We start from the raw sequence: 18283 nt of genomic DNA, 5'->3' as shown, positions 1-18283 counted from the left end.
GCAGAGACTGATCGGGGGCCAGCAGAGCTAAAGACCTTTGTACGTAGGTCTGTTGTCCCAACCGCTCTTGCCCACGACACCCTCCAGCCACAACATCACCCTGTGAAAACCATTTTATAGGATCACGCAGATCATCTGGCGGGCTCTTAGTGAGGTCAGGAGGGCCCAGTCTCATTCTAGACCTCCCACTAAATTGCCTCTTGCTCTTAAATAAGATCACCTGGGCCAGAGAACAAATTACTGCCCTGCAGCATCACAATTCTTGTGACCCAACAGATGAATGGTCACAAAATGGCAGCTCATGAGCTGAATCCATCCTGCTGATGTGTTTTGTTTGATACACACTTTATCCCAAAGACTGGGAAAGTTAATCCATAGCTGCAGGTTTCGAGGGTCTTGGAAAACGTCAGAACTGGCATGTGCTCTGCAGTTTACCCCAGTCCTCACCTCTCCCTGTTGTCCTACACGTGTTCCATGTCACTCATGCACATTGCCAATAGGTCCCTGCAGCTACTTTAGTGTGTGGCCCTTGCAGTAAATTTAAAAAAATATTTTTGGCTGCGTTGGGTCTTCGTTGCTGTGCACGGGCTTTCTCTAATTGTGGTGAGCGGGGGCTACTATTTGATGTGGTGTCCGGGCTTCTTGTGGTGGCTTCTCATCGCAGAGCGCAGGCTTCAGTAGTTGTGGCTCATGGGCTCTAGAGTACAGGCTCAGTAGTTGTGGTGCATGGGCTTAGTTGCTCCGTGGCATGTGGGATCCTCCTGGACCAGGGCTCGAACCCATGGCCCCTGCATTGGCAGGCGGATTCTTAACCACTGAGCCATCAGGGAAGCCCAACATTTTTTTTTTAAGTTTTTATTGAATTTGTTACAATATTGCTTCTGTTTTACTTTTTTTTGGTTTTTCGGCCACGAGGCATGTGGGGTCTTACCTCCCTGACCAGGGATCGATCCCACACCCACTGCACTGGAAGGCGAAGTCTTAACCACTGGACCTCCAGGGAAGTCCCTAACATTTGCTTTTTAAATAGGAAAACTATTACACTTGTGTTAGATTTCAATGTGTCAGGCAGCTTCAGGCTTAAAAGAGAGGAATAGCTGGAGGATCCCTGGGCTCTAGCCTCACCTGAAGACGACTTAGCCAGAGCCTCCAAACCCCACCAGAATTCCCACCGACTCCAGGCTCAGCTGCGGGGGTAGGAGGCCTGGCCTTGTGGTACCTTGGAGTTCTGACTCACCATCTCCTTTGCCCTCAGGCCCAATTGTGTCAACGTGCTGGTCACCACCACTCAACTAATTCCTGCCCTGGCCAAAGTCCTGCTGTATGGACTGGGCTCCGTGTTTCCTATTGAGAACATCTACAGTGCAACCAAGACAGGTAGGGGAGCCCAGACCTCAGAGGGCTACGGGGAGGGAGGGTAAGGTCAGCTTTGCCTGCCAGGTTTGGAAAGCTTAAGGAAAACGACACTAGGGAAGTTAAAGAGCTTGTCCATGGGCATGGACAAATCTCCCCCCAAACCACCCTCATAGACCCAAAGAAAACAAGAATGCCCATTTCTCTGCTTCTAGAGAAATTGGTTAGGATTGCAGTTTTCCAAAGTGTGTGTATTCGTTAGGACAGCTGCAGAGCTGCTGTAGCACATACACCCCACATACAAGGGCTTAATTACATCAGGGCCAAAGCTTATTTCTCCCTCAGATGTCAAGAGACCAGAGGTGAGTGATCCAGGCTGATGGGGTGACTCTGTCCTCATACTCACCCAGGAAGCCATGTTCTTCCCGTTTTAGTTTTCCACCATCCCCTGTAATTTTATCCTCATGTACATGGTCAAATCAGATTCTGCCATATTGTCATTCCAGCTTATGAGAAGGGGGAAAACAGGAAGGAGTAATGGGCGTCCATTATTGTAAAGCCAAGACTCAGAGGTGCATGTTACTTCTACTCACTTCTATTAACCCAGCTTAGTCACATGGCCACAACTAATTGCAAGGGAAGCTGGGAAATGTAGTCCATAGCTAAGTGACTGTGAGCCCAGGTAAAACTCATGAAAGTCCATTACTAAGGAAGCAGAGGAAGACAGTTCTCCCTGCCCCAGGATGGTACACAAGGTGGTTTTAATTTAACAAATTTTAATTAGTTAATTATGGCCATTAACTAACCTAACCTTGAACCACAGAGAAAACTATTGTTTTTTTAATGCTCTTTCAAAGATACGGTCTCAATTTAGTGTTATCTTGCTGTAACACCTCTTGAATATTTGCTAATCTCCTTTATTAACAAAGAAAACAAGCCTTAGGCTTAGAACTTGCATCAGATAAGAGAATTCAAAATAACTACAAATTAACAGCATCGTTTGTCATCAGGGCAAGTAATACTGATTTTTCTTGTGGGGGAGGAGGCTAATTTTTTTTTTCTTGTATCACCTAAACATGTATAATAATACAAAGCCTAGTTGTTTTTAATTAGAAATGTTTACCTGTTTTTTTTTCTGGAGCAAGAGCAAATGTATGTACTTTGGAAGCATTTTCTTAGAGCAGTTTTTGCCTTTACTGAAGTTCTAGACCAGAGATACTGCTCAACAAACATCCTTCAGTGCTCAGGGCAGCAAAGAATTTAGCCAGCCCAAAATGTCCGTAACACCGAGGCCAAGAAATCCTGCTGGGGCGGTGACACCGAGCCTGCTCTGTGCCGGCATCTGCTGAGTGACTGACAGCTGTTCTGTTCAGGGCTCTTGTCATTATCATGATGGTCACTAAACTTGCTGAAACAGGATGAGCTAACTAAGACCTGAATTTAGTGTTCCTGGGTTGATGCTGCTGCCCAGCCACTGGGAAGAAGGAAACTACGAAAAGGTGGTCATCTACGGGGAGCAAGAAAACAACGAAGAGCCGAGTCGCACGAGGGCCGCTCTGTCGCCAGGCTGCCCCCCCTCGGACTCGTGAATCCTGGCACCTCTGCTTCCTAAACTAACTCGGGATCCTGGGCCGATCATGTCCAGGGCACCTCGCAGAGCCTCGTGTCCTTATCTGTATAATGGGCCCATCACTCCCACACCGGACAGCCGCATAGACGCCAGGGCTTGTTTCAGACCCCTGCCCTGCCTCTCCTGCTGTGTCACCGTGGGCAAGCCACTTAACCTCTCTGTGCCTCTGCACTGTCGTCCATCACATGGGGATGGGGACAGTGACGCCTCGAAGTTTGCTTGAGGATGAAATGATTAATACCTGGTCCTTAAGGAGACCTTTGTAAGAAGGCTGTACAAAGTGAACTCTTGATTAGCGGTTATTAGTCACCTCAGTCCTGGGTCCTCACCGAGTGTCTTTCCTTCGTCCGTGCGTGCAGGGAAGGAGAGCTGCTTTGAGAGGATAATGCAGAGATTCGGCAGAAAAGCCGTCTACATCGTGATTGGCGATGGCGTGGAAGAGGAGCAGGGGGCGAAAAAGGTATATTCTCTCCGTCCGTCTCTCCGGCTGCTCTTTCCTCCTCTCTTGAGCCTGTCTCCTTCCCAGGCTCTTTGTTCGCCCGTCCCCTGCCATTTGGAAATTGCAGAAGCATCCTGAGTAATTTCCTGCAAATCCCCCTCCGGGCCTTTGGCTGCCACCCCGGTAGCCCTGCATTGTTTCTGGGACAACTGCTCGGGAGCCCAAAGACCCTCTGTCAGGGCAGGCTGGCCAGGGGGCTGGTGCCTGTGTGTGTGTTTTATTTAATGCTTACTGATCATATGTTCCAGGAACCCTTCCCAGTTAATAAAGACAGCATTAAGCTAATGAAAAAGAAAATCCTGCATTTGTGATCTCAGGCCCATGAGGAGAGGGGCAGGGGGCTTCTGGTGGCCACAGCTCTGTTCCAAAGCCCTGGATCTGGACCTGTCAACAGCATCCCAGAGAGCCTGCCACTCCCCACCCGGAGAGGCCTGGGAAGCAGATGGTTAACGTCACAGCGTAATTTGGTTTCCCCCTTCCCGCCCCAGAAACAGATTCAAAAGAAATGCAGAAATGTTTAGGGGTCTCAGCGGATGGAACTCATGAGAAGACAGAGGGCCCCGAGAGAGGGGTGCTTAGAAGGCTTTGCATCTACTGTTCCATCCACCTGGAAGGCTCCTCTGCTTTCCCAGCTCTCCCGGACTCATCCTTTCCGCCTCAGCAACACTTGCACCAGCTCCCACTCCAGCTCAGTCAGGCCTGCCTGTGACTCCCTCCCCCCGCTGTCCCTAGTCCTTCTCCAGGGCATTATCCCCTCCTGTCATGAGAGAATTACCTGTGTGCTTGGTGGCGTAGTCACCGACTCTCCAGCTGGTGTGTAAGCTCCATTAGCTGAGCACCTACTGTGTGCCAGCTACTGTTGCAGGCCCTGAGCGTCCTGCAGTGAGCAGAACACACAGGGCTCTCACCCCTCCCTCAGCTCACAGCCTGGGGACGAGCAATCGACCCCTAAGTGTAACATGCGTGTCAGATGATGACCAGAGCTTTGGCGAAAACGGGAGGAGGAGAGCGAGTGAGCCAAGTGAGTATCAGAGGGAGGGAGTTCGCGGAGAGGAGCCAAGAAGCGGAGAGGTCGGAAGGCTGGAGCGTCCTGCAGGGAGCTGGCATGGCTGCCGGCTGCGCGATGCACCAGGCGAGTGGGGAGGGGCAGGAGGTGCAGTCAGGGAGGTGCCTGGGGCCTTCGCAGGGACTTCAGCCTTGACCCTGAGCACTTCTTTTTAAAGCATATTTCTTAAACTTTAAAAATGAACTGATTCAGAGGAAAAAATATTAAGTAAATAATAGGGGTGATACACCAGGATATGACCAGAACAGTAGCGCGAATCATCACACGAATCCAGGACCAATGTACCAGGTCAAGAGCGTGGTCTCTGGTGAGACTCCTTGAAGCCCACTGCCGGGATGGAAGGGGGATTCCAGAGCCCCGCTTCCAAGTTCAGATCTAATAGAAAAAACCCTCTGCCCTAAGCATGTGACAGCGATCAAAATAAACTTTGCTTCTATCAAAGTCGGGTTGAGAACCCACTTAGGCCCATGGCCGCGGGCACCCCCCCACATGCCCTCCGGTTCTCACCTGGAGAATGACAGGGACATCCGGAGCAGTGGCTGCCGTTCACCCACCTTCTCACCAAAGGACGTTTCTTAGGGCGGCGTAGCAGATGTTTTGAAATGACCGTTTACTCTCCTGAAATGAAATACTAATGGATAATAAAACCTCCTTATAACCGTAATGTCCAGGAGATCAACATCTGATGATACATCAAAGACAAATAAGGGAAAGTCATTTATACTCACTGTAACGTGTGCTTCAGTATGTGAACATCTGAGCACAAGATCTCACACCCAAACGTACCATCACTGAAGATCTGAGCCGACACACAGGGGGACACAGGTGTGCGGTCTTGGCCATTCACGAAGCCAGCGAGGTGCCGCGGCTGTCACGTGACTGCTCCAGCCTGCGAAGCAACCCACGGAAAGGTTCTGAATAAAACAGACTTCCCCAGTTGACACGGTAATTGCAGCCCTGGGGAAGTCGGGCTTTATTGAAAGCATGAGAAAAATGCTCTATTTATATGTGACAAGTAAAGTGGAGTTAAGGGTCTACACTCAGGTGATTAAGAACGGGTTTGTGCTTACTTAAATATCTGGCAGGACATCTGAAAGTCATTCAGGTGGAAGGTGTGTGGGATGAGGCAGGAGACCTGCCCCCACCTGCAGTGCCCCCAAATCAGGACGACAGTCAAAAATCACACCCCTAGAAATTGCCAAGTCACCCCTAACGGGCAGGCTTCTCCTTTGAGACCTGCTGGTCTGGGGTCGCCCTCGCCTAGGGGGCGCTGATGGACGTGCCTCCTTAAGTTCCGTGTCCCGGGCGCCTCCCTCACCTCACCCTACAGCCACCCTGCTTTCACAGAAACAGGTGACCAGGGGAGCGCATTTTGCTCTAAATCCTGGTTCTGCCATTGTTGGCCGTGTGGCCTTCAGCAGATGGCAACGCTCTCTGAGCTGCCTTTTTAATCTGTCACGCTTGCCGAGAACAGGCGCACGGGGCCCAGCAGAGAAACCCTGCATAGTTAGCCCTCAATAGCCTGAAGCTGTGTGATTCCTACTCCCCAGGGCCAGGGGAGGGGAGGAAGCTAAATCCACCTTCAGAAATTCAGGGGTTCTCTCTCCTGGGGAGCCAGCAGAAAAAGAAAACAAGAATGCCCGTTTTCACATAACATGAAAACTCACCGAAATCTCGTTTGCTCAGAGTCCACAGGAGAAGCACGCTGCTAAGACCCGCTGAGGATGTGGATGGGGTGGGCTCCAGCGGGGCCAGGGCTGCCCAGGTTCTGTGGAGTTTGCATTGCCAGAGACGCCAGACAGCAGCTTCAACAGGGGAGAGCTTCCTTCGTCTCTCATTAGCTGCCCAGACAGCTGGGACAGCACCAGGGACCCAGACAGCTGGGACAGCACCAGGGACCCGGGCCCCTTCTGTCTTGTTGCTCTGCCAGTCCCAGTACTGCTCTTTCCACAAAGTCCAAGACGGCTCCTCACCACGCCCACGTCTGCACTCCAGCCACCAGGAAGAAAAAGGGGAAGGACTCCTCTTCCCTTTAAGAGCACAGCTGATATAGGTCAACATCACTGCTTCTCAGACCCCACTGGCCAGATGTGAGTCACATGATCTCACCTTGCCACAAAGGTAGCTGGGAGATGTACCCCTTATTCTCAGCCACCAAGTTCCTAGCAAAAGAAAAAAAAAAGCGTTTTCTGAGAGAAAGGGAAGAGAGGATGTTGGGAGCCACCTGGCAGCCTGCATCCCAGCTGGCATGTGGCAGGGCGGTAACTGGCACCCTACTTAACCCCGGGCCTTAATCACTCCTCTTTATTACCGACATCATCATTTTATTTAATCCTCCAGCCCCCTCCCCCTGCGAAGTGGGTACCGTTCCACTTCATTTTATACGGAACATGTTTGAGACTCAGGTTAATTAACTTACCTAAGGTCACACAGCTGGTACATGAAAACTGCTGTGTGTTTTGCTCCAAACGCCTGGCAGGAAGGAGGTGGACTCAGGAGTTTCAAACACTGTCCGTCTGCACCCCTGACCCGGTCAGAAGAGAGTGGAGTCCAGCAAAGAAGACTGGGACACACGCCCCGTGCACCCAGCTCCCCTAAAAACCCCCGCAGTGTCCGAAGCAGCAGCCCCAGCCTGTTAGTGAGAAACCCTGTGCACGAGCAGCTCTCCCGGCCTGAGGGAGGGCACTCATGAGCCCAGGCCACTGGCCACCTGAGCAGCATGAAATACGGCGACAGGACGAGCGGCTTCAGCTGCTTAAGCGGGCGGTGTTGTTCATATCTCCATGTTAGTGGGTCATTTGTCTCCCCGTCTCCAGAAGAGATAAATCTACCCGTGCTCTGGAGCCGCCAGGCCTGGGAGGGAGACGGCTGAGATAGTCTCTTCCCCTTTGCTCATTTCCTCCCAGAGAAAATGAATTACACTCTTTAAAGAGGGACTGGATTGGCCAGGTGGCAGCCAGCATCCGTCTCTGCAGAGAATGAAAGGCTTGGCCGGGGTGAGGGGAGGGTGCGGAAGCTGAAAGGCATTAAAGAGATGGCGTCTGTTGCCCATGACGGATAGTCTTCTGCTTCCTCTGGGCAAAAGAGAAAAAGGTGTATCCATGGAGGGCTTTGCTGGAGAAACTCACCTTCCCGCCTTTCCTCCCTCCCTTCCTCTTTTCATTCCTTCCACGAGTATTTATTAAGCGCCCACTGTGTGCCAGGAGCCATGCAAGGCAGCAGTGAATATGACATTTCAAGCTCAAACCCTCCTCAAGGCCTTTGCACTTGCTGTCTTCTACCTCAGCTACCTCCCCACACGTTTGCATGGCTCCCTCCTTCGTGTTCTCTGGGTCCTGCTTAAATGTTACCCCCCTAGAGAGGCCTTCCCTGACCCAACTATCAAAAGTGCAGAGCCCCAGAGGCAGGAAAGGGTCGTTGTGCTCCTGGAACCGAAAGGACACCTGTATAGTTTCTACCCTGTGGGCACTGAACCTCAAGGGGCAGCAGAACGACCACAGGAACCTGGGGCAGCCATGTGTTCCTCAAGCACCCTCTGTTCACTCAGTAAATAACTGAAGGTCAGTGACTGGCGAGGAGGCTCAGTATCTTGTAGCTGCAGGTAGCAGAGAACCTATGTAATGAAAACTTAAACACTTGCTCACCTAACAAGATTAGAAGTAGGAACTAACACAATATTGTAAAACAACTATACTCCAATTTAAAAACAAAAGATTACAAGTAGGCGTATCCTAGGTTGTTTCCGTGGGTCTGAAAATTCACCAAGCATCCCCTTCCATCATTTTGCTCTAAGTTTCTAACCATCTTTGGCATTTTCTTTTCTGATATTTTGCCTCATGATCCCAAAACAGCTGCCACAGCCCCAGACATCACATACTTATATGTCAGCATCCAAATAAAAAGGGCAAGTAAGGAGGAAGGAGTTCTCCTCAGGTGCCTCTCTCTCTAATCATGGAGGAAAACCTTTCCCAGAAGCCCCCAGCCAACTTCCTCATTGGCTTCAGCGGGTCACAAGTCAGAAGGATACAGGACAAACCCCTGGTAAACAAGGCTGGGGTTGTCATCGCTTGCTTAGACAATCATAACTCATCCCCTACCTCTCGGGCATGGCGCTGCCAAATTCAGGGTTCTGGAAGTAGGAAGAAGGGAGGATGGCTGTTGGACAGGCAACAACTTTAGTCGACGGTCACATTTTCCTGTGATAAACAGGCAGTCAAGTTTTCTCTCTGGAGTCAGACAGACCTCTCTGTGCCTCAGTCTCCTCATCTGTAAGTTAAGATACACACAGTATACAGAAGTATTATCCCCATTTTACAGACAAGCACCAAAGTAAATTATTTAAGATCACCCAGCTAATGGTGGCAGAACAGAGCTTTGCAAAGGGCACTGAAACATTTAACCCTCACGCTATGGAAGTATCAATATTTTGCAAATTTTGTCTCCACATGAGTGATTTCTTTCCATAATCAGCATAACAGTTCTTTTACACCAATTACAACTTTTGCTGTATCTGCATGCTGCCTGCACAGTTACCTACTTAATGTTTCCCTTTCAATGGATGCACTTATGTTTAAAATTGAAAACTTGATAGCATGACAATAACAGAGCAAGCATCACCTGCTGTAAAGAAAAGGAAAAGATAAAAAAGACTCTCTGGGACCAGCCCTATCTGTTCAAATGGAGATTAGTGAGTTAGGGAGGGGTTGAAGACACAGTAGCATCTAGTCGAGATTTTCTATCTTTAGTAGCAGGATTGAGAGCACATTTTTAAAACGGAATAGCTTTCTCGCTGTGTGATTTAATTCCACGTCAGCATGCCGCCTAAGACCAGGCTGGTCCCAACAGAGGAGGGAGGGTCAAACAGTCCACATGTCGGACAGTGCAGGATAAGCCAATCAGGATTGGCTCAGGCGGGGTGGGGGAATTGGGAGATTGGGATTGCCATATATACACTACTATGTATAAAATATCAATAGATAACTAATGAGAACCTACTGTACAGCACAGGGAACTCTACTCAGTGCTCTGTGGTGACCTAAATGGGAAGGAAAAAGGGGGTTATACGTATACGTATAGCTGATTCACTTTGCTGTACAGCAGAAACTAACACATTGTAAAGCAACTATACCTCAATCAAAATTAATTTAAAATAAGTAAATAATTTTTGGAAAAAAAGAGACTCAGAAGGAATAGAAAGCATGCCTGACCACGCAGGGGTCCACCAACGATGTTCTGTGCTCCCGGTTTGGAAAACGCCCACATGCTACAGTGACTCAGTGTGATTTCTCCTAAGGTTCTAACCATGGGCGTGGGATCCAGGGGGGCTGTGGGAAGCACCGCGCAGAGCCGTAACCGTGTGGCTGGTGTTCTGTGTTCCAGCACAACATGCCTTTCTGGCGGATATCCTGCCACGCGGACTTGGAGGCGCTGAGGCACGCCCTGGAGCTGGAGTATTTATAGCAGAACCCGCAGCCTCGCCACCTGCCATCAGAGAGGCAGCCCACCAGCCCAGGCCCTCGGTTTTCCCCACCTCCCCTGCCAGATGCAGGGTCCCTCCCGCCAAGAGGACGTGTCCGGTGACCATCTCAGAAGCTGTCCTTTCAGTCCCAACGCGGGTCCAGAGAAACAAAGTACCCAGCAGTGGCTTTGGAATATTTAACTTTGGGGAAAAGGGCTGGCTCGGAGTCCAGACTTTTCTGCAAGACTCACAAGCAAGGAATTCCTGATTTGGGGGAGGGCTGGCGATGAGGAGGGGACAGGCTCTTTTTTTTTCTCCACTTTAATTTATGGACTAATCTCATTACTCTGGTATTACGCTCTTGTACCTGTGTTGTTGGTTTTTGTTTTCTCAGCTGGCATGTGGGGCAGTGCACAGCTCTAATTTAAGCCTCTCTGCTCTGAGTTGTGCTTTGAGGGGACAATCATTCTTTGAACAGAGGGAGGCGATTTGGGGCTGTGGGGAAGACTATTGCTTATTTTTGTTTTTAAGGACGTAACCTGATGTCGTGTGGACAGTGCACGTGCCTTATGCTGCCATCTTGTTTTCTAGGAAGAGGGGACCCTGGGGAGGAGGCAGTACTTTGTGACGGAAAAAGGCATTAAATAAAACCACGTTTACATTTTGAAGTGGGGTAGAGTGTCACTACTTTATTACTGCTTTGGAGGCTTCTGAATTTGTTGGTGTTTTCCAGAACCTTTTCAGTTACGGAAGTATAAAATCCGACTCACACTGCCTTAAGCCAAAGAAAAAAGAAAATCGTCTCCAGGAACTTTGGGTAATAACTGTCTTCAGCCATAGCTGGGTCCAGGTGATCGAGTGACTTTCTCCTGTGTGGATTTACTTCTCGGGCAGGCTCTTCCCTGTGTGGCAAAGACAGCTCCAAGAATCCTTCGGCAAAACCATACCAGCAGAAAGAGAGCACTTTCTGCACAGGGGTTCTAGCGAAAGCCCCAAGATTGTGTCAAACCTGAGTCATGAGCTGCCCATGGAGCTGGATAGGGTTCAATCTCTCATGAGCAGAAAGCTGGGGAGAGCTTGTCCCCCAAAGGAGGAATCAGCAAGCTACTCCTAAAAGAACTGGGGAAAATGGGGTTTGGGATGGAAACTAGAACTGACTTCCATGCCATGGGCAGGACTTTATTTTCCAGCAGATGAGCCCAGGATCCAGTGTAGGGAACAGGGAGGGACATCTGGAGAAGTTCCAAGGACATCTTCAGCTCTGTTGCTGCCCACAGAGTTCCAAGCAGGGCCTCGATCCATTTGATTGGATGCTAAGCCTAACTACAGGCTTCTCCCTCTATTCATGTTGGTGAAATCCAGGGTCACCAGCTGGCTGGCATCCATGTCAGCAGATGACTGGAGTCTCAGAGCTAGAATCTGATAGATGGAAAGTCATCACCAAGGGTGAGACAGACTCCCTGGCTAGGCTCTGAGCTCCCTGGGGGCAGGCGCTGTTGGTATTCCCCCAAGTCAAGCACGAGTGTCATCCTTGGAATCAGCCTACAGAGTGGATACTGACATAAATTGGAATCCCATTATAGATGACGTGGAAGGAAGGATGAAAGTATAATTGGAATCATAGTTAGGTAACTGGGTGAATGGATACTTGTAAAAATGGCTGAATAGATGTCTAAACGGGTGGGTGGATGGACGGTTGGTTAGGTGACTGGGTGCCTGAGTGATGTGAAGGTGGATGTTTAGCAAGGTGATTGGAGAACGGATGAATAAATGGATGGATAATTGTGGGGATGACTAGATGGACAGCTATATAGATTATGAGTGGACGGATGACTGAATTGAAGACTGAATGGTCGTATGGTGAGATGAATGGATAGATAGTTGTTTGGATGAGTGAATAGTTGCATGGCTTTATGGAAAGATGTATAGATGGTTAAGAGGGTGAGCGAGTGGCTAAATGAATGGATGGATGTTTGAATGAGTAGTTGGATGGAACGATTGACGGTTGATGGGTGATTGACAGTAATACTGTGATGGCTGGATATGTGGGCGCAAGAATGGTGCAACAGTTAAATGGATGGATGGTTAAATGGAGGTAAAGAATCCCTAGAGTTAGTTGCCTAGAACATGTGGGTCAGCCTCACTATTACTTGCCTACTTAGATTTTCTGTAATGAGTGGAGGAGTTTTACTGGATGAATTGACTTCTGGCTGGAGTAGAGAAAGGGACTGGAGCAGAACCTCCCAGGGAGTCAGCCATGTGAACGCTCCTGGATCCTCCCTGTCTCCCCATTGTTTGGTACCCCTGCTACTCAGGCACCCACTTGCAATCATGCGCTATCCAGGCCTCCCTTTCCGCCACCATCAAAACCTGCTGTCAGAAAAAATTCTGTTTAGGGAGATTGGTTCAAGATGGCAGAGTAGAAGGACGTGCTCTCACGCCCTCTTGCAAGAACACCAGAATCACAACGAACTGCTGAACAATCAACAGGAAGACACTGGAACTCACCAAAAAAAAGATACCCCACATCCAAAGACAAAGGAGAAGCCACAGTGAGATGGTAGGAGGGGTGCAATCACAATAAAATCAAGTCCCATAACTGCTGGGTGGGTGACTCACAAACTGAAGAACACTTATACCACAGAAGTCCACCCCCTAGAATGAAGGTTCTGAGCCCCACGTCAGGCTTCCCAACTTGGGGGTCCGGCAGCAGGAGGAGGAGTTCCTAGAGAATAAGACTTAGAAGCCTAGCAGGATTTGATTGCAGGACTTCGACAGGACTGGGGGAAACAGAGACTCCACTCTTGGAGGACACACACAAAGTAGTGTGTGCATCAGGACCCAGGGGAAGGAGCAGTGACCCCGTAAGAGACTGAACCAGACCTGCCTGCTGGTGTTGGAGGGTCTCCTGCAGAGGCAGGAGGTGGCTGTGTCTCACCATGAGGACAAGGACACTAGCAGCAGAAGTTCTGGTAATAATCCTTGCCATGAGCCCTCCCAGAGTCCACCATCAGCCCCACCAAAGAGCCCAGGTAGGCTCCAGTGCTGGGTCGCCTCAGGCCAAACAACCAACAGGGAGGGGACCCAGCCCCACCCATCAGCAGACAGCGGATTAAAGTTTTACTGAGCTCTGCCCACCAGAGCAAGAGCCAGCTCTACCCACCACCAGTCCCTCCCATCAGGAAACTTGCACAAGCCTCTTAGACAGCCTCATCCACCAGAGGGCAGACAGCAGAAGCAAGAAGAACTACAACCCTGCAGCCTGTGGAACAAAAGCCACATTCACAGAAAGACAGACAAGATGAAAAGGCAGAGGGCTATGTACCAGATGAAGGGACAGGATAAAACCCCAGAAAAACAACTAAATGAAGAGGAGACAGGCAACCTTCCAGAAAAAGAATTCAGAATAATGATAGTGAAGATGATCCAGGACCTCGGAAAAAGAATGGAGGCAAAGATTGAGAAAGATTGAGAAGATGCAAGACCTAGAAGAATTAAAGAACAAACAAACAGAGATGAACAATACAATAACTGAAATGAAAAATACACTAGAAGGAATCAATAGCAGAATAACTGAGGCAGAAGAACGGATAAGTGACCCAGAAGACAGAATGGTGGAATTCACTGCTGTGGAACAGAATAAAGAAAAAAGAAGGAAAAGAAACGGAGACAGCCTAAGAGACCCCTGGGACAACATTAAACGTAACAACATTCGCATCATAGGGGCCCCAGAAGGAGAAGAGAGAGAGAAAGGACCCGAGACAATATTTGAAGAGATTATAGTCAAAAACTTCCCAAACATGGGAAAGGAAACAGCCACCCAAGTCCAGGAAGCGCAGAGAGTCCCATACAGGATAAACACAAAGAAACACACCAAGACACATAGTAATCAAATGGGCAAAAATTAAAGACAAAGAAAAATTACTGAAAGCAGCAAGGGAAAAATGACAACATACAGGGGAACTCCCATAAGGTTAACAGCTGATTTCTCAGCAGAAACTCTACAAGCCAGAAGGGAGTGGCATGACATATTTAAAGCGATGAAAGGGAAGAACCTACAACCAAGATTACCCTATCCAGCAAGGATCTCATTCAGATTCGATGCAGAAATCAAAAGCTTTACAGACAAGCAAAACTTAAGTGAATTTAGCACCACCAAATCAGCTCTACAACAAATGCTAAAGGAACTTCTCTAAGTGGGAAACACAAGAAAAGGACCTACAAAAACGTACCCAAAACAATTAAGAAAATGGTAATAGGAACATACACATCGATGATTACCTTAAACATGAATGGATTAAATGCTCCAACCAAAAGACACAGGCTCGCTGAATGGATACAAAAACAAGACCCATATATATGCTGTCTACAAGAGACCCACTTCAGACCTAGGGACACATACAGACTGAAAGTGAGGGGATGGAAAAAGATATTCCAAGCAAATAGAAATCCAAAGAAAGCTGGAGGAGCAATACTCATATCAGATAAAATAGATTTTAAAATAAAGAATGTTAGAAGAGAAATGGAAGGACAGTACATAATGATCATGGGATCGATCCAAAAAGAAGATATAACAATTATAAATATATATGCTCCCAACAAAGGAGCACCTCAATACATAAGGCAACTGCTAACAGCTACAAAAGAGGAAATTGACAGTAACACAATAATAGTGGGGCCTTTAACGCCTCACTTACACCAATGGACAGATCATCCAAACAGAAAATTACTAAGGAAACACAAGCTTTAAATGACACAATAGGGCTTCCCTGGTGGCGCAGTGGTTGAGAGTCTGCCTGCCGATGCAGGGGACATGGGTTTGTGCCCCGGTCTGGGAAGATCCCACATGCCGCTGAGTGGCTGGGCCCGTAAGCCATGGCTGCTGAGCCTGCGCGTCCGGAGCCTGTGTTCCGCAATAGGAGAGGCCACAACAGTGAGGGGCCCATGTACCGCAAAAAAAAATGACATAATACACCAGATAGATTTAATTGATATTTAGAGGACATTCCATTCAAAAACAGCAGATTACACTTTCTTATCAAGTGCACATGGAACATTCTCCAGGATAGATCACATCTTGGGTCACAAATCAAGCCGTAGTAAATTTTAGAAAATTGAAATCATATCAAGCATCTTTTCTGACCACAACGCTGTGAGATTAGAAATCAGTTACAGGGAAAAAAACATAAGAAGCACAAACACATGAAGGCTAAACAATACGTTACTAAATAACCAAGAGATCACTGAAGAAATCAAAGAGGAAATCAAAAAATACTTAGAGACAAATGACAATGAAAACACAACGATCCGAAACCTATGGGATGCAGCAAAAGCAGTTCTAAGAGGGAAGTTTATAGCAATACAAGCCTACATCAAGAAACAAGAAAAATCTCAAACAAACAATCTAACCTTACACCTAAAGGAACTAGAGAAAGAAGAACAAACAAAACCCAAAGTTAGAAGAAGGAAAGAAATCATAAAGAGCAGAGCAGAAATAAATGAAATAGAAACAAAGAAAACAATAGCAAAGATCAATAAAACTAAAAGCTGGTTCTTTGAGAAGATAAACAAAATTGATAAACCATTAGACAGACTCATCAAGAAAAAGAGGGAGAGGACTCAAATCAGTAAAATTTGAAATGAAAAAGGAGAAGTTGCAACAGACACCACAGAAATACAAAGCATCCTAAGAGACTACTACAAGCAACTCTATGCCAATAAAATGGACAACCTGGAAGAAACAGACAAATTCTTACAAAGGTATAACCTTACAAGACTGAACCAAAAAGAAATAGAAAATATGAATAGACCAATCACAAGTGATGAAATTGAAGTTGTGACTAAAAATCTTCCAAAAAACAAAAGTCCAGGACCAGATGGCTTCACAGGTGAATTCTATCAAACATTTAGAGAAGCGCTAACACCCATCCTTCTCAAACTCTTCCAAAATATTGCAGAGGAAGGAACACTCCCAAACTCATTCTATGAGGCCACCATCACCCTGATACCAAAACCAGAAAAAGATACTACCAAAAAAGAAAATTACAGACCAATATCACTGATGAAGATAGATGCAAAAATCCTCAATAAAATACTCACAAACGGAATCCAACAACACATTAAAAGGATCATACACCATGATCAAGTGGGATTTAACCCAGGGATGCAAGGATTCTTCAATATACACAAATCAATCAATGTGATACACCATATTAACAAATTGAAGAATAAAAACCATATGATCATCTTAATAGATGCAGAAAAATCTTTGGACAAAATTCAACACCCATTTATGATAAAAACTCTCCAGAAAGTGGGCATAGAGGGAACCTACCTCAAAATAATAAAGGCCATATACAACAAACCCACAGCAAACATCATTCTCGATGGTGAAAATCTGAAAGCATTTCCTCTAAGATCAGGAACAAGACTAGGATGTCCACTCTCACCACTATTATTCAACATAGTTTTGGAAGTCCTAGCCACGGCAATCAGAGAAGAAAAAGAAATAAAAGGAATACAAATTGGAAAAGAAGAAGTAAAACTGTCACTGTTTGCAGATGACATGATACTACACATAGAGAATTCTAAAGATGCCACCAGAAAACAACTAGAGCTAATCAATGAATTTGGTAAAGTTGCAGGATACAAAATTCATGCACATAAATTTCTCGCATTCCTATACACTAATGATGAAAAATCTGAAAGAGAAATTAAGGAAACACTCCCATTTACCATTGCAACAAAAAGAATAAAGTACCTAGGAATAAACCTACCTAGGGAGACAAAAGACCTGTATGCAGAAAACTATAAGACACTGATGAAAGAAATTAAAGATGATACAAACAGATGGAGAGATATAACATGTTCTTGGCTTGGAAGAATCAATATTGTGAAAATGACTAAACTACCCAAAGCAATCTACAGATTTAATGCAAGCCCTATCAAATTACCAATCGCATTTTTTACAGAACTAGAACAAAAAATCTTAAAATTTGTATGGAGACACAAAAGACCCCGAATAGCCAAAGCAGTCTTGAGGGGAAAACACGGAGCTGGAGGAATCAGACTCGCTGACTTCAGACTACACTACAAAGCTACAGTAATCAAGACAATATGGTACTGGCACAAAAACAGAGATATAGATCAATGGAACAGGATAGAAAGCCCAGAGATAAACCCACACACCTATGGTCAACTAATCTATGACAAAGGAGGCAAGGATATACAATGGAGAAAAGACAGTCTCTTCAATAAGTGGTGCTGGGAAAACTGGACAGCTACATGTAAAAGAATGAAATTAGAACACTCCCTAACACCATACACAAAAATAAACTCAAAATGGATTAGAGACCTAAATGTAAGACCGGACACTATAAAAGTCTTAGAGGAAAACATAGGAAGAACACTCTGACATAAATCACTGCAAGATCTTTTTTGATCCACCTCCTAGAGTAATGGAAATAAAAACAAAAATAAAGGAATGGGACCTAATGAAACTTAAAAGCTTTTGCACAGCAAAGGAAACTACAAACAAGATGAAAAGACAACCCTCAGAATGGGAGAAAATATTTGCAAACGAATCGATGGACAAAGGATTAATCTCCAAAATATATAAACAGCTCATGCAGCTCAATATTAAAAAAACAAACAACACAATCCAAAAATGGGCAGAAGACCTAAATAGACATTTCTCCAAAGAAGACATACAGATAGCCAAGAAGCAGATGAAAAGCTGCTCAACATCACTAATTATTAGAGAAATGCAAATCAAAACTTCAATAAGGTATCACCTCACACCAGTTAGAAAAGGCATCATCAGAAAATCTACAAACAACAAATGCTGTAGAGGGAGGGTGTGGAGAAAAGGGAACCCTCTTGCACTGTTGGTGGGAATGTAAATTGATACAGCCACTATGGAGAACAGTATGGAGGTTCCTTAAAAAAGTAAAAATAGAATTACCATATGACCCAGCAGTCCCACTACTGGGCATATACCCAGAGAAAACCATAATTCAAAAAGACACATGCACCCCAATGTTCACTGCGGCACTACTTACAATAGCCAGGTCATGGAAGCAACCTAAATGCCCATCGACAGATGAATGGATAAAGAAGATGTGGTACATATATACAATGGACTATTACTCAGCCATAAAAAGGAACCAAATTGAGTCATTTGTACAGACGTGGATGGATCTAGAGACTGTCATACAGAGTGAAGTCAGAAAAACAAATGTCGTATATTAACGCATATATGTGGAACCTAGAAAAACA

General features: G+C 46.5%; 1 protein-coding gene across 3 annotated transcripts in view; it reads left to right on the top strand.

Moving 5' to 3' along the window:
- Window positions 1-10674, top strand: part of EYA2 (EYA transcriptional coactivator and phosphatase 2) — a 255735-nt gene extending 245061 nt beyond the window's left edge. For 2 of the 3 annotated variants that reach the window (XM_060123881.1, XM_060123880.1), the window contains 3 exons: window positions 1256-1377; window positions 3343-3443; window positions 9928-10674. In XM_060123881.1, the coding sequence (XP_059979864.1) occupies window positions 1256-1377; window positions 3343-3443; window positions 9928-10008 (304 nt within the window). In that variant the 3' untranslated portion in view covers window positions 10009-10674. Of the gene's footprint in view, window positions 1-1255; window positions 1378-3342; window positions 3725-9927 lie in introns of those variants that run through there. The other variant, XM_060123879.1, reaches the window with a different exon arrangement.
- Window positions 10675-18283: the final 7609 nt, after the last annotated feature.

This window comes from Lagenorhynchus albirostris, chromosome 15 (assembly GCF_949774975.1).
Source record: "Lagenorhynchus albirostris chromosome 15, mLagAlb1.1, whole genome shotgun sequence".
In the NCBI taxonomy this organism is placed as follows: domain Eukaryota; kingdom Metazoa; phylum Chordata; class Mammalia; order Artiodactyla; family Delphinidae; genus Lagenorhynchus; species Lagenorhynchus albirostris.
Note: the sequence above shows the minus strand (reverse complement) of the source record. Positions and strands in the feature narration are given on the sequence as shown.